The sequence below is a fragment of the Chelonia mydas genome, chromosome 2 (genome assembly GCF_015237465.2).
Source record: "Chelonia mydas isolate rCheMyd1 chromosome 2, rCheMyd1.pri.v2, whole genome shotgun sequence".
Lineage (NCBI taxonomy): Eukaryota > Metazoa > Chordata > Testudines > Cheloniidae > Chelonia > Chelonia mydas.
In genome coordinates, this window is record NC_057850.1 from 66,080,235 (window position 1) to 66,104,288 (window position 24,054).

Genomic DNA, 24,054 nt, shown 5'->3' on the forward strand with positions numbered 1-24,054 from the left:
TAATGTATTTTTTGGTTTGCTGGCAATTCTGAAAAAAATTGTTTTTGTCAAATGACACTTTTCAGCAAATCAAAACATTAGAAAGAGTTGACACGTTTTGGTAATGTCACATTGAAATGTTTTGTTTCATTTTGACCCAAAAAATCCATTATGATTTGCAGGCATTTTGACAAAAGCAAAGTATTCAAAGCTGGATGAGGAGGTGATAATGGTGTCTCCCTTTATAAGTTTTAGACCTGTGGTTAAAGCACTCACACGGAAGACCTCTGTTTGTTTCTCTGCTTCTGATGTGGAGAAGAGATTTGAACTTGGGTTTCCAGCACTACAGGAGAGTGCCTAGCCACTGGACTTTTCTGGTGTGGGGCTTTCTCAGTCTCTTCTGTTGAAGCTTTTCCACTTTTCCACTAAATAGTCATTGAGCAAGGACTTCAATTGGGGTCTCCCATATCCTACGTAAGTGCCGTAACTACCATGCTATAGAGTCATTCTCAGTCTCATTCCCTGGCCCAAAGACTTTTATATGACTATGAATTACACTCGATACTGTGAATGACAATGGATAGTCATTGGGCCAGGGAAAGTGAGTGAGTACGACTCTATAGCCTGGTACTTAGGGCAGTCACCTAAGATGTGGGAGACCCAAGTTGAAGTCAGTGCTCCATGACTATTTAATTATTGATACTAAGGGCTTTCCTTCAAGTGCAGCTGCACCACTGTAGCACTTTAGTGGAGATGCTACTACACTGACAAGAGAGCTACTCCTGTCAGAATAGTTAATCCACCTCCCTGAGAGGCAGTAGTAGGGTGACCAGATGTCCCGATTTTATAGGGACAGTCCCGATTTTTGGGTCTTTTTTTTATATAGGCTCCTATTATCCCCCATACCCTGTCCCGATTTTTCACATTGTCTGGTCACCCTAGGCAGTAGGTATGTCAAGGGGAGAAGCACTCCTATCAATATAGTACTGTCTACATGGGGGGTTAGGTCAGTATAACAACATTTCTCAAAGGTGTGGATTTTTCAGACCCCTGAGCAACATAGTTATATAGGTCTGTAGTCTAGACGTGGCCAAAGTGGAACAGCTTCAACAGGTGAGATTAAGAAAGCCCCATCACCCAGTGATTATGCAATGTGGGAGACCCAAGTGCAGATCCCTTCAACACATCACGCAGGGTGTGGAATTGCAGCCAGATTTCCCACATCCTAGGTGAGTGGCCTAACTGCTAGGCTAAAGCTTATAAGGGAAGCACCTCCTTTTCTAGCTAATTTGTCCGTGCTTTGCTTTTGTCAAAATGCCGAAAAATCAAAAGCATTTTTTTCAGGTCAAAACTAAACATTTTGTTTCAACATTATCAAAACATTGAGACTCTTTCAGCTCAGTTGAAACTATTTGGTGAACTTGACACAAATTTGGAAATAGTTTGGGTCCACCCAAAACTGCATTTTTTTATGAATAAACTACTCATCTGAAAAATTTCATCCACTGCTAGTAACTATGTTGTTTGTTTTGTTGTCGTTTTTTAAAATGGAATATAAGAATAATCATATGCACATAGTACACATTACCAGGTAAACTAATATACTGAAATTATTCCAGGTCCATATGAAATTTCCAACACATTGACTCTACCAGCTAAACATTATGGGATCAAGCACCTTGAATATTCTGTGTTCCTATGAGTATGGATTATTTTTAAAAGCACAGACTCAGGGCTTGTCTACATGTGCAACAATGTGTGCTAAAGGGGCGTAATTTCTAAAGTGTACTAACATGTTATGCACTAACTGGCCCATGTAGACCCTGCTGAAACAAATTATATATTCCCTACTGCACATTAACGTAGTGCTTAGTTCTCACCAGCAGGGTTTACATGGGCCAGTTAGTGTGCAACACGTTAGAAATCACACCCTTACGCTACAGGCAGAAATCTGTTCCTTGAAGAGTTTTTTCATACTCAAGTGTTAGAAGTTGGTTGATAAAATATCCTCAATTCCATTAACTCCTTTCTAGGCATGTACACTAATTGAAAAGTCATGTGTGAATCTGACAGTTATCCTCTGAGTGTAAACTCTTCAAGACAAGGGACTGTCTTTCTCCGTGTTTGTAAAACACCTATCAAATGTGGTCTGCTTCCACAGTATTGGTAATAAATAATAATGGCAAATATTCAGGAAGTACATAAAACAGATCACTATATGTTTTTATAAACATAAAGCATGAATATCATATAATAGCTTGGTTTTCCCTTCTTTCCTTTCAGGTTAGAAAAGAAGTTGGGGATGTTAATATCCTAATCAATGATGCAGGCATAGCAAATGTGAAGACGTTTCTTGACCTTCCAGATGCCGATATGGAGAAAACTATAAGGGTGAACATCATGGCCCAGTTCTGGGTAATATATTTTTTCCATGGATAACTGTGAAAGTGCGCTAGCACCCAACTTCTTCAGAAGTGAGCAAAATGTGTTCAACTTAGGTTGTCTAGTATTCAGAAATTCCCTTTAGAAATGGAGCAATATTTGGTTTTGGTTCAACTTGTGACAAATGCCAGGCTGAAAAAGTACTAGCTTGCAAGCTCTGCTCCTCTATGAGGTATGAATTGACTAGGAGCAGGCACCCAAACTGTCCTCACAAAAAATTATGAGCACTGACGTTAAAAGCAAAATCTGACAGTGCTCTTTGGTGTACATCTAAAGGCTTTGTATTGCTAAGTCAAGAAACAGAATCTCTCTATAATAGCTGTGACTGCAGTTAGTGATGATAGAATTCTATTTTTTTTTTTTTGGTCTCTTTTCCTATTCTCACCTTTCATAAAACACAAGCTGTTATATATTTAAACTACACTTCCTATACCAGTATGCAGGACTGCACATCTATAACTGGTATTTTTCCTTTGCTTTCCATAGATTTCAAATAAAATTCTGGGGTATTTTTTTTCTGGTACCATCTGTCCTCAACAGCCAGTATTTGTACAGATCCTTTATTCTTAGGGTCTGAAAGCACTTTTCAATGGTTAATAGAGAATTGTCCCATTTTAGAGATTTGTGAAGTCAGAGAAAGGCACAAAGTGGTAAAGTGTCAGCTTTTGAAAAGTGTCGTCTAACTCTGGTGCATATTTTAGAACTCTGGACATGACATGCAAAACAGCTCAGCAGCCAGTAATTCCCACTGTGACATTTATGGTTGGATTGTTATCCATTGTGCTGAGTGATTTTTTTAAAATCTGGCCACTTATTTTGGTGTTTGAATGGGAGCTGATCTTTTTTGAAAATCTGACCCCTAATGCCTGATCTTCTGAGTTGCTGAGCGCTCACAATTTCCATTGACTTCAGCTGGAGTTTCTGAGTTTTCCAGAATCAGGCCATAGGTGTGTCAAGCTGAGCACCCAAAAACTGAGGCACACATAATGAAACAGAATTGAACAAGTTAGCCTGAAGTGACTTGACTTTTGTTGGACAGGAAATCATTAGCCACAATTGACCCCATACAGTCTTGTAGCTGTAGTCATCCCATTTTAAAAAAAAAAAGACTGAAAACATAAGTGGCTTAACTCTGAACAAGGATGATGAGCTTGGGCTAAGACACTGGACTGAGACTTCGGGCAGTCTGGGTTAAATTCCTGGCTCTTTTACAGATGTCCTGTGTGAAATATTTAATGATAGTTTAATGTTCAATGCTTAATGAAAGTTAGCATTACTAAGAGATGTTTGAAGCAGCGTTCTGTCTTGTAGGCAACAGGTTATTAGGGTACAGTCATTCACTTGCCCTAGGATCTGCCCCACTTCTCAGAGTTACATTCCCCCTGTCATAATTAATTCATGGTCACAAAGATGTGTGGGAATGAGTGGATGTGTGAATGCTGAATAGCTATTAATTATATTTAAACAAATAGGACACGTCTTGGTCATAAGCAGAAGTTTGCCTACCAGTTCCTTATCACATGGCACCTTCTTGCATCTTGTTTTCGAGAATATCTCTTTGCGATTATCAACAAATTGGTGCAAGACACATACATACCGAACTGGCGTCTTCTAGATGACTTCAAGATCAAGGTGCCAAGTCACTGATGCACAATGAACTATAGCCGACATGCTGGAACCCCTAATTGGACAAGAGTGTCCCTAGGGCTGAGTAGAGGAGTCACTGATCCAAAAGATGCTAACCATGCAGAAAGAAGGGAGAGGCTCTCTCACATCAACACAACACCCAAAGTTGTATCATGCTTTGTTCCCTGGACCAGACATCCAAAGAAGAAGAGGTGAAAGACTCTGACCGCCAGCTAAGCCAAGCCTGAAATCTACAGCTAAGAAATATGAGACCAAACTTTCCTCATCACATGCAAAAGAACTCCAGGTTACATAGTTCCAAACTAAGACCACTCTTATGAGCTAAAGACTTTGAGAAGAAGATATGAAAATCCTTCTGTAGAGCAATTCAAGGACACTCAAATCGCTCCAATGTCCATTAGTGCGTGTGTGTGTGTGTGTGTGTGTGCGCGCGCGCACGTGCACGCACACACGCACATGTGTGTCGCAACTGCCCCTCAATGTAGACACTAAACCCCTAAGTGTTATCTAAACATAAGGAGATCCTGGGTCATGGCAGTTTTAGAATGACACTGTTTAAGTATGGGTCTCTAGAAAACTTTCTATATCTGTGTATGACTGCCAGAAAAATGCAGGTATTGTGTTCAAGTGGGGAGAGGAAACAGAGTAAATGAACAGATGCTTGATGTGATTTCTGTGAACACGAAGCTAAGCAGGAGAAAGCAACCAGAGAGAGAAGGCACTAAAAAATCATTTTAAGAGCTGTACTTCCTCAAAATCAAGGCAAGAAATAGCCTCTGCCTTTAACGGACCCTTTGCTAAAGGGTTTAAATAAAAGGGAATAGCTTCTCCCATTGACCGTCCTGCTAAATCTTAACAGAATTGTTTTCCTTAACTTGTTCACTGGCAAAGCAGATAAATTGAACCATTGAATTACTGATTATGTTTTAATTATACCCTTAATTTGACTGTTGCATTATACCATAGTAAGTTAAGTTAGGAAAACTTTAACTTAAATTAGCTTGTGACATACGTTGCTTAAATTCATATTTGTTCTACAACTGCTTGCTTAGTCTTTTAATAAATTTATAAAAGGTGCACCAAACTGGTTTATTTCTCACAGCTTCAATCCAGAGTAACCTATATAGAGGTAAAAATAATTAAATGTTATTCCTGAGCCCCTCCTATATTTTAATTACTTAAAATAATACCCTATTTTCCCTATAATGGGAAGTTACTTAACTTCTTTATACATCAGTTCCCAATAATAAAATAGGGATAGTAATACTTCATTTCCCCCTTGCTTTTGTATCTTACCTATTTAGATTGTAAGAGACAGATTTTCAAAGATTTTAGGAACAATAAGTGCCTAGTGAAATTTTCCAAAATAGCTAAGCAAGTTACATATGCTCCTAGTGGGCACTTAGCCACTTTTGAAAATTCCAGTAGTCATCTATTTGCACCTTTAGACACCTAAACACCTCTGAAAATCTAGTCCCACGTTCTTTGGGCAGGGACTGTCTCTCACTATGAGTTTGAACAGTACCTAGCACAATGGGCCTTGGTCTTGACTGGGACCTGTAGGTGCTATTGTAATAAAAGTGATTAATAATAAAGTAATAATATGCAATTCATATTTTTCCATTACTTCTCTAACTTCCCGTTCTCTATATTTAATTCACTTGCAAGTAAGATTTAATTAACTATCTTATTCCCAGTGCATCCCTGCCTCCTTAAAATTAGAAAACACCTTTAGAAGACACAGGCTCAGATCTTCCCTTACATTGGAGACACATTGTAATGTGAAAACCTACACAAAATATATTGCTATGGTGGCTTTGGGGCCACAAGCCAATCACCCCAGCACAGGGGATCCTCCAATGGCTTAGAATTGGTGTAACAGCTCCTACAGCAACCCATTCCTGCCCTGATCCACACCCTAACTGAGCCCTCTGGGAATGAATGAGGTCGATAGTACTATCAGTAACTTTACTTCTGAGTTCACTAGAACTGAAGCCATTTGCACTTCCCATCCAAGAGTTTTCTCTCATTCTAAGCCAATGACAATTATGACTTTGTCTGCATTAGAGCTGGAAGGTGTAAATTCCAGCTCGAGGAGACATACCCTTGCTAGCTCTGATGAAGCTAGCATCCTAAAAATAGAGTATAGCTGTGGTGGTGTGAGGTGCAGGATGGGCAAGCAGACTCACGCATGTACCTGTCTGAGATGCTAAACGTGCTCCAGGCAGCTCTCCCCTCCCACGTCTCACACCACCATGGCTACACTCTATTTTTAGCACATTGGCTCAATGAGAGCTAGCATGGGTATGTCTCAAGGTGGAATTTACACTTCCAGCTCAGCGAGAAGCTGCCACTGGGGGAAAGCATGCTGTATAGTTCCAAGCTTTTAGCCCTCCAGAGATAAAATGTTGTGACAGCAGTAGCTGAAATAATGTGGACAGTGAATGCCTTTGATAGAGAAGGTAATTGTGGTGGCTCTATGTGCATATAGAAAGGAAAGAAACACCAAGCAACTTCACAGATGTGCTAATATTGTTTTCAGTAGAGAACTCTCTCATCTCACAGCATTCTTCTGCCTGTAGAAACAAAGCAAAACACTCACTTATCCACCTTCAGTGCTTGGTTTCCAGTAATGAAAGATCCAGTTCTCTACAGAGCCTTATTGCAAACAATTCCTTCTCAGAATGTTTCTGCAGGTACCTGGTGGGGAAGAAAATACCTGGAGAATTTGGCCAATTGGGGCACTGGGATTTGGCAGATTAATATTCACAAGATTTTCTTCCACAGGGAAAAATCCTGGTCACTGCACAAAGCCTGAGTAATAGAAGAAGCAGAGATTACTTTACAGATTCTATGAGACCATCAAGGGTTGCCTCCTCCTCAGACCATGCAAACTCCTTACTCTGTGCCTCTTTTCCTCCACCCCTTTGTGCTGGACTGCAATAAGCCTCAACAGAGCACAGCTCCCCAGCATGTAGGACTCGTGGATGTTCTGTGCTGGGTCCTATACTACTGATTCTCCCAATATATGCAGAGGGTCCACACTGATTCTGCAGCTGTCACTGACCTTCATGGCCCTGGAGAAGCTGAAGGAGAGGATTTGCCAAAGAGTGCTTACTTTACAAAGAAGAATGAGTAATAATTAGTAATTGCAAGTTTCAAAGCACTCTGTACCTATTTAACTTTGGCATGCTTGGTCTGACAGAGCACTTTTTATTTTGGTAATAGGTAATCCAACCTGCATCTTCCTGTGTTGGAAGCCAACCTTCATGTTTCAAAGTTCTGGAGAGGAGTCATGCAAAGTGTTCTGCTTTGTCTCCACCTGCTGGAAAATAGAGAAATGAAACAGGCCAGAGCATAACTGAATCTATTAGTGATTGTGGAAAATCATCTGTGACTACCAGGTTCCTCTATTTGATTGATATTTAAGGGCAAAATGGAAAATAGCTTTATTACACTTAAAAGCTTTTACTCAGAAGGTTGCTGCGACTGAGCTCTTCATGGGTAGGAAAATTATAGCCTCATATAGGTGAGTGGCAGGCACCACCGATTTGGTCAACTTAATGTATCCTATCTACACACATCCACATTGTACATAATTTAAAAGCTTATTATGTCTACTTAAATATGAAGTATGATGTGGCTCTGTCAAGTGGTACTGGTACCATAGCAACAAGGATACACAATGACACAATAAACGCAGTAAATTGACCAGTTTGAAATATTTGCATTCATTTCTGTTAGCTTTGTACAGATATAATTTGACATTTCTAGTCATCATTATCATCATGATATCTGTCAAGAATATGTGGGTTACCACCGTTTTCATTGCCTTGGCAAGTATACAGTTCTGTGCAAGCAAGATTTTCTGACTACAGACACAGTTGATTGTGCACCAAACCCTACTGGTACAGGCACAAATAAGGTCTTGTAGAAGCTCAGGTGCCTTTGAGCCCATGAAGAATACATTTAATCATCCACATTTTTCCATCCATGTTGCAATGTCGATCCGATATTCTATTTACCTATGTGTGAAGACATCCAAATCTTTATTTTGCCAAGATGCTCTTTTGAGATGCTCTTCAAAACTGTCCTCAAATGGTGAGGAGTTTGGCCTGTGACTTGTCCTTTTTTGATGGCTAGATTGAGGTGCAAGCAATTCAGGTCTCTGTGAGTCTTCTGTCCTTTCTCACTCCAATCATATAGCACTGCTACCAAGTTCTTTAATGAAGAAATTGTCCATCACACTCTCCATATTTGGCATGATCTCTGAAGAAGTCAGCTTCCTTTGTTTTCACAACATTAAACACAGATTCCGCCCCCCCCCCCAAATACCAGTTAGGGATGACACAGTCACCTCCTGTTAATGCATGTAAAGCAGGAAGTATGTTGCAGAAGTCAGGAGTGTGTGCATCACAAACTGCATGCGCAGGTATGAAGTTACATTTGTCCGATGTGCTGGTAATGGTGCCTGTTTCAATCCACATATTATCCATGTGTTCCATTTTTGGAAAGTAGTGAACAGAAAGGTCCAAAACATCTGTATCAGGTGACATCATTACTATGGTTCCTTTGACCCTAAGAGATCCAAAAGCTGTATTAACACATACAGCATGAAGAGCATCCTTGTGTCCGCTTCCTCTTGAGTACCGTACAAACCTTGGGGCTTCTTTGATACCTCTACTTTGCTACTTCACCATTGGAAAAGCCGCCAGCAAGAAGGAGTGTTTGTGTTGTATATGTCTCTACACTCTCAGCTGCATTTTGAACCATACATTCACAGAGGAATTTTACAAGTGACTGCTTGTTGGATGCCATGTTTGGAAACTTTTTCCATGGATGTACAGGGCATCCACCAATCGCCTGATATTTCTTGCAGCCAACCTTAGATCCTGCCTGGTGCTGTTTTTCTGCAATTTTCGCAGGGTTACTGTTGTCATATTGGTCAGACTTTGATTGCAGAACTGGCTTTGTCAAATCCTTTTAGGATCTGCCTCAAGTACTCAGCAGCCAGTTCATCACATGTGTGGAATTTGTCTCCAGCCATCATTTTGTATGACAGCCATAGCATCTCTGTACACTGTAGTTTCTCTGTTGCATGATCTTAGGTCATGGATTTTTTCAGCCTGAGCTTTCAGCTGATGTCCTAATTCAGTTTTGTATGTTATTCTCAGTGGTCCATCAGCATGCAAGAGGGTCGTAGGCACAGGTCCCATTGAGGGACTAAGAACAGTTGCCATTGAAATATCATCTCTGCATCTTGCTAAGGACAGGGCTCTGCAGAAAATTTCTGGACTGATAGTTGCTGTGATTGTCCTTCCCTTGCCAGACTTAAATTTGGTTTTCTTGGTCATGTCAGAAAATGTTTTGATGCCAGATTTCTTGACTGGGCTAAAGAAGCAGCATGTCCCATCAGAATCAAGTGCCCCTCTCACAAATCTCTCCATTGTTCTTCACCAACATCTGCTGTTTTCAGTAGAGTCGTATACATCTGATGTTACATATACTCCACTAGGTATGTTGATAAGGGCCTCTGGATGTGATTCAGGGTCAAATGGGTTTGTCATATTGTTGTGGATATGGTGGTGTGATGGAGTGCCTGCCCTGCACTGGCCCTGGGAGGGTTAAAACCAGCCTAGGGAGGCTGAGTGCAAGGCAGCCAAAGGAGTGGCTGCAGGGGAAACAGCTAATTAGGATGGCGACTGCGGACAATAAGGGCGACAGCTGGACTAGCCAATCAGGGCCCAGCTGGCCCATATGAAAGGAAGCTGCAGCCCAGAGTGAGGGAGTCTGCTGCAGGGAGCCCTAGGGAGACAACTGGCTTCCTAGAGGGCTCCTGGCAGGCTGCCAGGACTTATAGGCTTGAGACCCTGGGAAAAGGGCAAAGGAACTGGAGCCAGAGGCAGGAGCAGAAGGAACTGGGGCTGTGGGGAAATGGTCCAGGGAATAGAGACAGTGAGCTGGAAGGAAGAGGCAGCAGGAAGCTGCTGTTTGTAGGGTTCCTGGGCCAGGGCCTCCCCACTAGATGATGAAGGAGCAGCCCAGCGGTGGACTGCCAAGCCGCTGCGAGGAGCAGCTTGACTATTATTAGAGGAGGCCCCCGGAAGGGGGGAAACCGGATGGAGACATGGCCAGAGGGCTGTGCCACGAAGCAGACGCTGAGAGAAAGGAGAGAACGGGTCTGTAGATGGATGCAAGGATGGGAGAGCCACCACCACCCGGGGATGCACCCGCTGGGACTGAGCTAATTCCTGAAACGCCCAGCAGGAGGTGACAGTGTGGTGAGTTACCCCGTGACAGGTGGTAAAGCTGTAACATGCTCTTCACCCCTCTTCAATGCAGAGCAAGGACTTGTTGGTGGACTTTGTTTTCACTACTTTTGTTATGCCACTTCTTTCTCTCATAGTTTTTGTATATTCATAATATGAAGCTATGTATTGTCATCTCTAATACTGACCTATGCATAAGTCAATTAAAAGGCTAGTTTCTAGAATATTTCAAAGGCTAGTACTACATACATAGACAATTACAAATTAAAACCTTCTACGAGGCAGACTAGGAGCTACGCTGAATGTACAAAAGCTTACTAATGGTGAAGCATTAGGAATTTGCGTACATTTCTATCTATCCATTATGCAGTGCAGGCTATGGACACACAGTCTACTGATACTGGTACAATATCTTCAATGTGAGAATGACCTGGCCAGCAAATTTTAATCAAAAATACTGCACAGAAGCTTTATAATCACTGGTGAAATGTTTTCACATCACATATTCTTAATTGTCAAAGTATTTCATGTTTGCAAATTGCAAAGTGTTGATATTCACCATTTTTGCCACATGCTAAACAGCTTCATCACTTCTGAAAAAAAAATTTGCCCATGCAAAACCAATAAAAGTCTTTTATTAAATTGTCATTTAGTAGGGTTGACCAATAAACACCACAGTAAGGTGTTGAAATTAACTTAAACAGTAGTCATGTTGCAGTGTTTCTGGAACAGTGCAAAAAAATGACACTTTCTCATTCTGGGTATCATTGTTTCACCTGGCCTGCAGGCTTACGGCACCACTAACAGCTTCAGATCATACCTCATCTAAACATACTGTGGCAAAGTCAGACCTCACAGCTATAAAAGAGTGGTCCTATTGGGATCCAGGAGATGGGCGGTCGGAAGCCCGCCCACTGCTAAAGGACCTCCCCCCAGCCTAAGGGGAAGTTCCACAGGACCTGGAAACCAAAGGATTCTGAGGGACAACTAATGAAAAAACAGGGACAGGAGTGAGGTCAAAGGGTCAAACGAAGGGAACCGGACGGGGACACCGAGCAGAGAACCTCGCACAGCACCCACTGCTCCTCGAAGGCATCAAGGGAGCCAGCAGACGCCGCCCAGAGGAACTCTGCCCAGATGCGTGAAAGAACAGAGGATCGGAAGTAGGCCCCACAGTAATAGGACACCCCATCGACCAACCTTCTCTCTCTGGTTTTATAGATGGCCATTTTAGCCAGGGCTAGGAGGAGGCTGACCAGGAGGTCCCGTGGCTTTGTGGGGCCACGGATAGGGAGTGCATAGATAAGGAGATGAGGAGAAAAGTGCAACCAGAAACATAACAAAATATTTTTGAGGAGCCGGAATAGGGGCTGCAACCTGGCGCACTTCAAGTAAACGTGCGCCAGGGTCTCCCTCACGCCGCAGAAGGGACAGGTGTCCAGGACAGGGGTAAACCGCACCAAGTACACACCTGTGTTCACGGCCCCATGAAGGAGCCGCCAACTGATATCCCCGGCGGGCTTCGGAACCAGGGTGGAATATAGGCTGACCCACCAGGGCTCCTCACCTTCGAGAGGTGGCAGGAAGTCCCGCCACTTTGTGTCAGGGTGGGATGCAAGGGTGACGAAGTGAAGGGTGTGGAGTGCGAGCATGTATAGATGTTTCCTTGGTGTGGTCTGGAAAAGAACCTGCCTCAAATCATGCAGCCAGCTCACGTTGAAGGTACAGAGGGGCCAGTTGGGTCCATGGGGCAGGGGCCCGATGAAAAGGTCCAGAGGGCCCGGGGTGGAGGGTGGGTGGTGCGTGCCCTCTCGCAGAACCCAGTTGAGGTAAACCCGAGCAGCAGGCGGTAAAGCAGCCCTCACCTCCTGAAGTATGCACCCTGGAGTATGAGGTCTGGAGAGCCCCATGTGCTGAGCAAGCATCAGGGGATCCAGCCAGTCTCCCCGGTTGTGGTCCAGGAGGTCTCCGACTCTGGCGACTTCTGCCAGACCAACCTCTGGCGCACCGAGGGGGACTCCACCACCTGCACAGGGAGCTGGGAGTTGTGTAGCAGGGGCTCCGCCAGGAGATCTGCCCCCTCGGTGGCCGCCATGGACCTGGTCACCGAGAACAGTTTCCAGGTCCGGAGCAGGTCCTGGTAGAAGAACAGCAGCCAAGAGAGGATGGAGATAAAGGAGCTGTCAGTCGTATCAGAGCCCTCAGAAGCAGCGCAGGAAGGCGTGCACCAGCACACTCCACACCGGACTGCCTGCACCATAAAGGAGCCTCTGCAGGGCCTGGAGGCAGAAGACATGGACCTGAGTGCGTAGGCACTTCAGGCCCTGCCCTCCCTCCTCCAGGGGCAGGTGGAGGACCTCTACAGAGACCCAGTGCACTCCTGGCCAAAAGAACTCCAGAATCGCCGTCCAGTGGTTGGCCAGGAAATGTGGGGCCGGGGCCAGGGTGTTGAGCCAGTGCCAGAGCATGGACAGGACCAACTGATTGAGCACCAGTGCCCTCCCTTGAAGGGAGAGGCACCGGAGTAGTCCTGTCCATTTCCAGAGCCGCTCTGTCACCCTGCCTTGTAAACCATGCCAGTTCTCCAGCGGCTGGCCGGATGCGTGGCAGAAAGGAAAGTGCCAAGATAGAGCAGAGGACCCGCGCTCCACCAGATGGCCTGAAGCACGGGTGGGAAGGAGCTCGCCTGCCACCCGTCCCCAACCACCAGGCCAGAGCTCTTGACCCACTTGACCCAGGCGGAGGAAGCTGCTGAGTAGACGCCCTGGCAAGTCTCCACCCACACCAAGTTGCCCGGGTCTTGGACCATGAGGAGCACGTCGTCGGCGTACGCTGACAGAACCAGCCGCAGCTCCGGCTCTCACAGCACCAACCCCGTCAGTCTCCGACGGAGGAGACCAAGGAAGGGGTTGATCACCAGAGCATACAGCTGGCCAGAGAGGGGGCACCCCTGCCGTACTCCGTGCCCAAAGCTGACCGGCTCGGTCAGGGTCCAGTTGAGCCTGACCAGACACTCCATGGAGGCATACAGCACCTGGAGAAAGCCCACAAACCAGGGTCCAAAGCCTAACGCTCACAGAGTGCCCAGGAGATATCCATGATCCACCCTGTCAAACGCATTCTCCTGTTCTAAGGACAGGAGGGCGAACAACAGACCATCCCTACACCCAAGCTCCAGAAGATCCCGGACCAGATAGAGGTTATCAAAGATGGTACAGCCCGGGTCAGTGTAGGTCTGGTCTGGGTGGATCACGTCCGCCAGCACGGACCCCAGCCGCAGGGAGATGGCTGCCTTTGTAGTCCGTGCTGAGGAGCGAGACAGGACACCAATTCCATAAGTCACGGAGGTCCCGCTTTTTCGGCAATAAGGCGAGCATGGCTCGCCTGCATGAGAGAGGATGGAAGGCAGATATATCAGCCCTAGAATGGTGAAGGCCCTTTTCCCTCTGATCTGAAAAGAAGTTCTTAGCTTAGCTAGAGATGCCTGAACCAATTAAGGGCCTCTGGTGATCCTTAAAAAAAACCTCTTCTAATGTGAGGGAGGGATGAGAAGCAAGCTGCAGGAGGACTAGTTGCAGCAGGTAGGCAAGGCTTCTCCTGGGTGGAAGACTGGTCCCCTCCCCATAGGTGAAAGAGTTAACTTCTGTTTGGGGAAGAGCTATCAACGAGAAGTCAGCGTAGTAAGGCAATGCCACGTAGAGGGAGCAGGGAAAGGTATTTCTTTTTGCATTGTGAATTTGGTTTTTTGTTTTGCTCAGGAGAGCTCCTCTGGCCTACCCTGAAGTCCACCTTGTAAATACTGAAAAAAAAAACAAAGTGAGGAATTAAAAACCTGCCAGAGTGGCACTGATTTACAGCAGGCCCCCACAGCCAGAGGGAGAAACACCAAGCCAGCTGAAGTGAAAGGTGTCTTGCCATAGTACATAAAATAAGTTTTCAAATGATGTGTAATGTGGGGCTGTTTAGGGTAGATACATTAAACTCCAAAAATATGGCCCTTTTTGAGAATTGCCGCATGGCTAACAGGCCTTCTCTGCCTGCAATTACCATTCTTTTGCCTCCGTCTGCCTGACAAGTTGGCTTCTAGCTCCCCCTAGTGGATCACTATGACTGGAGAAACCTAATTTAAAACACTCAGTGAGTCTTGCAAAGTCAAACCAGAAGGAAACACTAAGCGGATGAAATAAGAATAATCTCTGCGCTGACAAATCTCCATGATTTTAGGGGAAAGCTTACTCCTTGAAAAGTCCTTATCTTATATCTCCTAGTTTCAAAAATGAAGCTTTGAAAAGTAATTGAAGTTGTAAAACCTAATTATAGAATGAACTAATTTTAACTGATACCTAATTGTGTGGTTTCTTATGTGTTCCATAGACTTGCAAAGCCTTCCTTCCAGCTATGATTGCCTGTAACCGTGGACACTTGGTTAGTATCTCAAGTGGAACTGGACTTATTGGTGCCAATAAACTGACAGGTTAGTGTGCTGTAGAGCTATTCTGAATTAATGTAAATGTATACTCAGAGTTAACCATTTTACTTCTGAAATCTCATCCAGCTTTTTAAAGGAACGTTGTCTTAATCTATTATGCAAAGATAGTATAAACTCATGAAAAACCTGCAAGTATTTGTAAAAATTATGAGCAGACTGAAGGAGAGAACTATGATGATTATACCTGTTTAGCATAGACAAGCCCCCTGCAGGTGTCACGGACTAGAAAGAGCAATATGCACCATAGCAAACAGATAATTCAATTATCACAGGGGACACAGCAGTGATCCCTTCAGGAACATTGCCTAATATTTCCCACTATCATTTTTTCTGACATTTTGCAAAGAGCTCTGTTGCCTCCATGGTTTGCAACTAGAACTTTAGTAGGGGGATGGTCCTGGTGTCATACAGGTGCCTTTTATGATCCCCATGAAAATCCATTCTGATTCAATGAGTTATAAGCTGTTAAAATTCTCCATTTTCCTTTTGTGTTTTTCTCAGTAGAGCTTGCTATTAAAATTTCTGAACACACCATCCACATGTTGTATGCTTCCCAACCTCTCACTTCTGCATTCCACACAGACAAAATGGATCATCCAGCTTCTCATATTTCCTCTCAAAATACCATTGTGCTAGCAGCCAGGATATTAGGAGCATGTCTTGCTTCTTCTATTGATTGGTGTTAATAATTCTGTATTCTTCCCAACTTCTATTAGGCAAGACCACATACTCCATTGAGAATCTGAGAATGTAATCATGTCTTTAACATGACAGTCCTAACTCTCAGCCACTTAATTACACTTCCTGTCAGCATATCTGAGTAGTTAGATTTGGCAGAATCTTTCTGTCTATAAAATGGGGCTACTCCTGCACATGTAACACACTGTTTCAAAGAATAAGACTACACCCGCTGTCATTTATTAAAGTTAGTCTTCTAGCACAAGTGAAGGGAAAGGAATATTACACTTGTGTATAATATAATATTTCTCCTTTTTATTCATTAAAAAAAACTTGTTAAAAGAATGTTGTTAAAGTTGAAAAGACAAACACCAAAAGTTAGGAAAAGCCTGTATTAAGGATGTTTGTGGAACCTTAATGACATCCACATTGCAAGCCTGGGCAATAGAAGGATGATGGAGCTGCCATTGGTAATGGAGGAAGATGACATGGGGAGGGATTAGTAGGAAAGATGAGAATTTCAGTTTTGGAAAGATCAAGTTTGACATGCAGAAGGACATCCAAGAGAAGATGTCTAAGACAACTAGAGCCACAAGACTGGACAAGAGTTAGTTAGATTTGAGAGTTCTTGCTACCAGAGGTTAATGATAAGGGGAGTCTTGGGAGCAGATGAGTTTGCTGAGGATATATCCAGGGAAGAGAAGGAATTGGACATGAAAGAATTGAGGATGAAGAGACACCAAAGGAGATTCTGAGGGAGTAATGGGTGAGCTAGGGGAAGAATACAATAATGAGAACTTGGAAGAGAAAAAGTGTGGTTTTTTGGATGAAGAGTCTGAAGGGAATCCTCTTTTTTAAAGGCAGCATTGAGAAGGTAGTGCCTTTAGAGTTTAGCAAAGGAAAGAGTTTCTGTTCCAGTGTAAGCTTCTTGGGGTAGTACTGGATCCAAGTGTTCTGAAACTAATAGGATGTTTGGTCTGTTATTTGCATGTAAATATCCAGGATGCTCTTACCATGCATACCAGTGCTGTACCTGAGCTCCAGTAACAAACTGAAATGTTTCAACATCTCAGCGACTCTTGTCAGAGTATGTTGTCAGATTATAAATCTTATGCTGTGAAAAACTAATGATCCAGTTGTGAAAACCTTGCTCATGCTAGTGAGCTCTTTCTTGTATGAATAGTTCCATTGAACTCACATCAATAAATGCTCACCAACATGAGTAAGGGTTGCACAATTGGGCCCTTTGACAAAATAGAAAGTAGTGTAACATAACTCATTATTATCAAAGTTTAAGTATTTTATTCTAAAAATTTAAATTCAGGCAGTAACACTTGCTATGATGCTAATGATGTGTTTTGAATATTCCTTTTTTCTTCTCTTTACAGATTATAGTGCAAGTAAATTTGCAATAATTGGCTTTCTGGAGTCACTAGCTTTTGAGTTGCAGGCTGCAGGAAAGAAAGGCATTAAAACCACCATCGTCTGTCCTTCTTTTGTAAATACAGAATTATCCACGGGTATTCGTGTCTCGTAAGTAAAACTTCTTCTATTTTGCATATTAAGCAATTGCATGTGGAATACTAAAAATGGTTGGCTTTAGATCTAGCATTTGTCACCATTCAGGGCAACTGCCCTCTCAGTGGTCTAATTCTCCCTCAGTGGTCCAGCCAAGGGCACCCACTCTCATGCTTCCAGCTCCCCAGCTGTTGTATTTCTTGTGTGGAGATCCACATAGCTCTCTCTTCTGACCAAGGTATTTCCAAGCAGCACAGTTCTCTGCCTTCACTCTGTTATTCCCAGCACAGACAAGTCGCCCGAGGACACCTGTTTGCTTTCTCTTCAGAGACAGTTAACAGGTATAATTGCTGCAGTAATAAGGTACCACACAACACTTCCTGTGCACGCCTACTTTATTCTTAAGGTAAAAACATTACAGAGAAAACACATTAAAATCAATAGAGAACCTAGACGCATGCTAATAAGCTTACCAAATAATTCCCCCTGCTCCCCAATCCCAACATGGGCTCTGGCAGCAGCAGTCCTTCAACACCACATCCAGAGGTTTCCTTTGTGATCACAAGTTCATCACAGCTTGAGTTCAGAACAAGCACAGTTTTATGGGGCCTCAGTTTGCCCAGTCCTTCCAACCCCACCCTAAATATTGGGGGCCTTCGTGGACCAGAGGTTCTGTCAATTTGTTGGCTCAGGAAGAAGGCCCCGAGCCAGTTGAAAACCAAGTTATTTATCCAAAAACCTTTTCTTTGTCTGTTGGTCCCTGGATAATCCATTTTGAACTAGTATATGTGAGCCTCTCAAGGGGAGTGGCTTCTCTGAAAATGTTATAGCCTGAGTGCATTTGCTTTATCAGCCCATGCTGTTCTCCTATTTACTCTTCCTATGGAAATACATACAATGCTACAATAACACATACACAATTGCATTTTTAATATAATGGACCCCAAAGGTATTAACGTAATTCAATATGATTTAACTTAATTCAATGAAATTCATTCAGGACATTGCAGGAAATTGTCAGTCTGTCACAGCGTGCATGAAAATATAATTAGTAAACAGTAGAAATCATTTTTTCAGTCTCCAGCCATTTTAAAGTTGGCTTTGTTTTTTAATACCATTTGTATGGCTTAAAAGTGCACAAAGCCATGATTAATGAATCCACTTAAGCACACATGACCAGTAACTGACACGAGCACAGACGGCACAAAAGTCTTACTGGCTGTGGACTCTTACTCAGAAATGCATTTCTTCAGCATGTATGTGGTCCAGCTGACTTACCTGTAAGGTGCATTGAGGTGCAGCACTAAGTGCCTGAACCAAAGCCCAGTGACTTAAACTGGCTTTGGATAATGCCTGAACTGGACACTTCTTTCAGGCAGGTGAAAATTAGGCATGGTAGTGTGTTGATAACCGAAGGCTTGTCTACACAAGAAGTTAAGCTGAATTTAAAGTGCATTAGTTAAAGTGAATTATAGCCCTATGTGGATGCTCTAATTAAGAAGTAAAGTGGCCTGAGTTCATTTCAGCTTATTTCACTTTTGCATCTGCCTGAGAAATGCAGAACACTAAACCTCGGTCTACACTTAAAACTGGTACTGGCCTAGCCATGTTAGTGAGAGGTGTCTTTTTCACACTGGCAACGTAGCTCTGCCAATAAAACCCACAGTGTAAACACAGCTATGCCAACAGAAGAGTGCTTCTGTTGACAAAGCTAATGACGTTCAGGGAGGAAGTTTTCCAATGCTGGTAGAAAAATTCCTGTCAATGTACGTTGTGTCTACACTAGGGGGTTATGCTGGCATAGGCTCTTTAGCATAAACAAAGCCTTAGTGCCTGAACTCATGCCCAAACTTATATAGGAGTATGCAGGAAGACGAAGGGGAATGTTGCATATAGAAGGGGAAGCTGAGTCTGTTCTAGGATATGGAGTAACCCATAGATGGCTCTGGGAAGACTGCCATAAGTCAGAGCAGCCCTGGAGCTGTTCTAATTTACATCAGAGGCCATTCCAGCCCTCAGAGCAGCTCAAAATGTGAGAAATACACAGGTGGTTTAAAGCCAGCTTTGCCTCCCGTCCTCCTGAGCTATGCCTTAGTGCTGCTTCTCTGGACGGCGAAACACAGAACTTAGTCAAATTTATTTGACTCACCCCTTAAAACATCTGTAATGGTCACTGAAGTCTAAACATGTACTGGTTTATGATGTTCCTACACTAGAGAATATTGGCCTTGCAATCACTTTTCCAGCCCCCCAGCCACCTGTAACACATCATATGGCCACATACAATCGCTACCAATGGTGCACAGGTGCTCACACTATCATTGTGATTGTTCTTCCTCTGAGCAAGACTGACAACTATGTCATCCACCCTAATGGCACTGCACCATTGCAGTGCCAATGTAGACAAAAGCACTGGTCTAGCAGCTTCAAGCAATGCAATTGTTCTTGGTTTTTCTGTGCACTACCACAATGGCTCTGCTCATCAGTCAGTAACCATTCTGACAGTTCAGTGTGCTGTCTGCATGCAGACCTAAGCAGCTGAAGTAGTACTTGGCAGGTCTGGGGCTCTGCCCAGTTTCCCCTCCAGGGCACTCTCCCCAGCCCCCAGAGTAAAGAAGGATGCTGTCACAGGGTAACTGACCCCTTCAGGCTAAGTTGGTCCAGCTTCCCTGTGTCAGAGCAACTGTGGCCAGTAAAGCCAAAAAAAAAGGGTGCGGCTACACCTGGGCATCTAAAGGCCTGTCAGAGGACAGGAGGAGGGGGAGTAACTAGGAGAGAGGAACCACAGTGGAGTGAAGCTAACTCCTGTGGTAGCGGCCAGCTGCCCAGAAAGGATGCCCTGGAGCTGAGCTGCTGTTCCAGAAGAATAGAAGAGCTGGCTGAGAGCAAAGCTAGTGAACAAGGAGTGGCTGAGAAGGGAGCTGGCTGGGACTGGGAAGCTGCAAGGAGGAGGATTACCAAAGACCCTGGGAGGGGAGCCCATGAAACTGTAGAGCATAAGGTGAGCGGATTGACTTGTTTTTGTTTGTTTTACTTGCTTACGTTTGGACAATATACCTACTTCAAGGAGACCGGGCATGGCAGTGTATGCTTGGAAACTAGGGGAAAGCCCTGCCATGTCAGACACACAAACATTCCAGCAAGAGCCTAGCTGGGGAGCTTCCCCATCATATTTGCAAGAGTGACGGCTCAGCAGGGTTTAGTCCCTGCCTCTGATGAAGCAGATAACTTGAAATCATCCACTGGAACAAATGAAAAATGTACAGGTCCGAATGTATGGTATATGCAATAGATAGATATAATTATGTATGTGCCTAAGGCTTGGTCTACACTTAAACTATATCAGCGTAGCTACATCAGTCACAGCTGTGGGGGGAAAAAATACACTCTGGACTGACACAGCTAGGCCAACAAAACCACCAGAGTAGATGCAGCTATGTCAACAGCAGAGTGCTTCTGTCAATGTAGCTACTGTTGTTTTCGGAGGTGGTGTTCCTACACTGACTGAAAAACTCCTTCTCTCGGTGTTGGCTGTGTCTATGCTAGAGGGCTATGCCAACATAGCTATGCTGGCATACGATCCATAATGTAGACATAGTCTAATAATACCAGACACTATGGGGTAGGTACAATTCACAAACCCTGTAATCCTGTGTGTGGACTCCATGCACTGTGTGCACTCAGACACGGATGACTAGCTTGGATTTGGTAGCAAGATAGGGAGCCTTGCCTTACAGGTCACTATTTCAGATTCCATCTCAAAGTGACCCACATCAACTCAGTGGCCTACTTGAAATATAATTTTCCTCTTGAATCAGCCTGTAGTGGACACCTGCTGGCATTACAAACTGCCCTCACTCAGGCAGGCAAGAAGCATTGTTGGCAGATGAGGTGCTGAGGAAGTTATGCTACAGATAGTACTTAGATAAGACCAAATGAAAATCAGATCATAAAAGGCAACCAGTCTGATGCAGGGGCCAAATTCTGTCACCTCTTTGTGTGCATGTGAGTGCATAAATTGCCCACACAGTTGCCCAGAGTTTATGGGTGCATTTGCACATACAGAGATCTGACAACTTAGCCACAAAAGAGCATTATTTGGTAAACATTGAACATGTAAACGATGGGCAAGACTCCCATTGACTTCAGTGGGCTCCAGCACGGGCCCTGTATGAATGCTATTTATTAGGTAAAATTTCACAGTTATCAACAGTTTTTACTAATTATTTTACTTACAGGGGGACTCTAAAGCTACATCTGCACTACAGGTGCTACAGCAGCACAGCTATGGTGCTGCAGGCGTGCGGCGTTAGCTCCTTAGTGTAGGTGCTTCCTACAGCAATGGAAAGGGGTTTTCCATCACTAGTTAATCCACCTCTCTGAGAAGCAGTAACTAGGTCAATGCAAGACCTGTGGAAGGTCCGTATAGCATCATCTACACTGGGGGTTAGGCCAGCTTACCTATGTTGCTCAGGGGTGTGAATCTTTCGCACTCCTGAGTGATGTAACTAGGTCAAAAATGTTAAGTGAAAACCTGGCCTAAGAATGGAGGATCTTTACTTTTTTGCAAGAAGCAAAACTTTCCATTTGAAGTGGGAGGAAGAAGGGAAATTATCAGTTTTGAAGTAAGTGATTCCAGGAGTAAAGTTTTACAGTTTTGTAATAACTACATGTTCTATTTTACCAGGAGGCCACTTTTACTTCCTATTTTGGATGTAGAGTATGCAGGCAGGAAGATCGTGGATGCAATTCGAGAGGAGAAGTTTTATGTGTTCATGCCTCTGACCAATTGCCTTTCTTCTTTGAAAAAGTAAGAATGGGACTTCTTTCCCCTCCCCCCACCACCAAATACCTGGTATCTAAACAGAATGCAAAGCTAGTAAAAATGTGCAATAAGATATGATGCTGGGCTATCAATTTTCAGACTAGTTACCTACAGAACTATGAAGAAAGGGTGGTTTAAACTACTGCCTCCAACACGCTTCTCAGATAAATGTATACACAAGTAAAAGTTATTTCAAGGATTTTCACAAGTTATAAGACAGTGTGATCTGCAAGAAGGCACTTGAGGGCCATAAGTCCGGAACGCCCAAGTTCTAAAATTGCTTCTGACTAGCTCTGTGCTCTTGGTCAAATGGCTTAATCTCTCTCTTCTGTTTCCTCATCTGTAAACTTGGATTGTTAAATGTGGTGTGAAGACTAATGTTGGAGATGTAAAGTATTATATCCTGGAAACATAGGGCTGGAAGGGACCTCAAGAGGTCACCTATACCATCCACCCATGCTGAGGCAGGATCAAGTATACCTAGACCATCCCTGACAGATATTTGATTTTATGTTTATATGTAGTATTAATTTATTATTTCCTTGTTAGTTAGAATTAGTGGGTGGATAGTTAAAAAATACCATCAAGACTAACTAGAAATGCTGTTTGTCTCCTCAGCTTTGTACCTAAGAAAGTGCTACTCCTTGCTGTAGAGTATGCTGGTATTTTCAACAATCTGGACGGTGTCAGAGACCGGAAGAGAAGGGACCAAAACTACACTGCTCTGAAGATGTCAGATACCAGCTAATCAAAATTCATGTGTAACAGTTAATGGACATAATGGGTTATTTCTTCAGGTTTATTTCTTCCTTAGATCAATTCTCTTCTATATGATACTTTAGGTGTTTAAAGATGTCATACTTGTTCTGATAGCTGTCTGTTAATCAGTATTTTTTATCCTCAACTGTTCTCTCTTCTTTCCATCAGTACAGGCATATTCTCCACTCAACATATGTACGTAATTCATTAAAGCAAATAAAAGTTAATGTAGTGATCTGTCTCAGTACCGAGGTCACAAATTATCATAGCTGTTACCTTTATGGGCTCTCATGGCTAAGAGATTGTGAGATTTAATGGACATGGAGAGATTGACCTAATCTCATCTTGTGAAAGGTAGTTCCTCCAGGACAATAATCGGGGCTGAACAGAAAAAGTTGCATTGCCACTGCATTTACTTATTAGTTCTGCAGAATATTTCACTTCCATGCATAGGCAGTAATTTGACATGTTGTATCTGTGTACCTAAGGCAGTGTTTCCCCAAAGTGAGGGACATGTCCAAGGAGGACAATAAAGCACTAGTTTTGAGGGGTTCATACAGACCTTTCAAACGTTCTTCAGAGTCTGTGCTTTCATTTAAAACGAAATGAAGTCTCTAGCTATTGTACTGCAAAGAAAACTGTTAAAATCTGGAGTGCAACCAAAGGAAAGATGTCTGTCCAAGCTTGCAGAGACCTTGAAATGATAGCACTGAAGTGTGAACTGCTCCATGCATTTCAATGGGTGCTAACTCAGATGTCGCTAATAATGCTTTAAATGTCAATGTTACTAACTATCTCACTGCTTGTCAAAATACTTATGAAAAGAGAGGAAGTATCATAGGGCAGTGGCTCTCAACCTTTCCAGACAACTGAACCCTTTTCAGGAGTCTGATTTGTCTTACATACTCCCAAGTTTCATCTCATTTAAGAACTACTTGGTTACAAAATCAGACATAAAAATACAAAAGTGTCACATCACACTATTACTGAAAAATTGCTTTTTAACCATATAATTATAAAATAAATCAGCTGGAATATAAATATTGTACTTATAGTACAGTGTATACTCTATAGTATATAGAGCAGTATAAACAAGTCTGTATGAAATTTTAGTTTGTATTGACTTTGCTAGTGCTTTTTATGTAGCCCGTTGTAAAACTAGACCAATATCTAGATGAGTTTATGTACCCCCTGGAAGACCTCTGCGAAGCCCTAGAGATACACATGCCCCTGGTTGAGAACCACTGGGTGAAGATCTACCCCAGTATTTCCCGAAGTAGGGGAATGGGCATGAAGGGCTAGCTCAGGAGGGACATGCAGAAGACGCATCAATTAAAACTAATAGGCCTTTAATAACACATGGTGTAGCTGTGGAAGGCATAATTGGTTTCATTTCCTGAAGGGGGAACTTAACTTTCAGAAGTTTGGGAAATACTGATCCAAGGTGT

The 24,054-nt window shown here is 43.3% G+C and overlaps 1 protein-coding gene across 2 annotated transcripts in view; it reads left to right on the plus strand.

Annotated features, from left to right (window-relative positions):
• LOC102934983 (epidermal retinol dehydrogenase 2) overlaps positions 1-22,997 on the plus strand; it is a 30,564-nt gene extending 7,567 nt beyond the window's left edge. Inside the window, exons 2-6 of one of the 2 annotated variants that reach the window (XM_027834612.3) lie at positions 2,263-2,394; positions 14,712-14,811; positions 16,893-17,037; positions 21,710-21,832; positions 22,466-22,997. In XM_027834612.3, the coding sequence (XP_027690413.1) occupies positions 2,263-2,394; positions 14,712-14,811; positions 16,893-17,037; positions 21,710-21,832; positions 22,466-22,595 (630 nt within the window). In that variant the 3' untranslated portion in view covers positions 22,596-22,997. The remainder of the gene's footprint in view (positions 1-2,262; positions 2,395-14,711; positions 14,812-16,892; positions 17,038-21,709; positions 21,833-22,465) is intronic. The other variant, XM_043539597.1, reaches the window with a different exon arrangement.
• Positions 22,998-24,054: the final 1,057 nt, after the last annotated feature.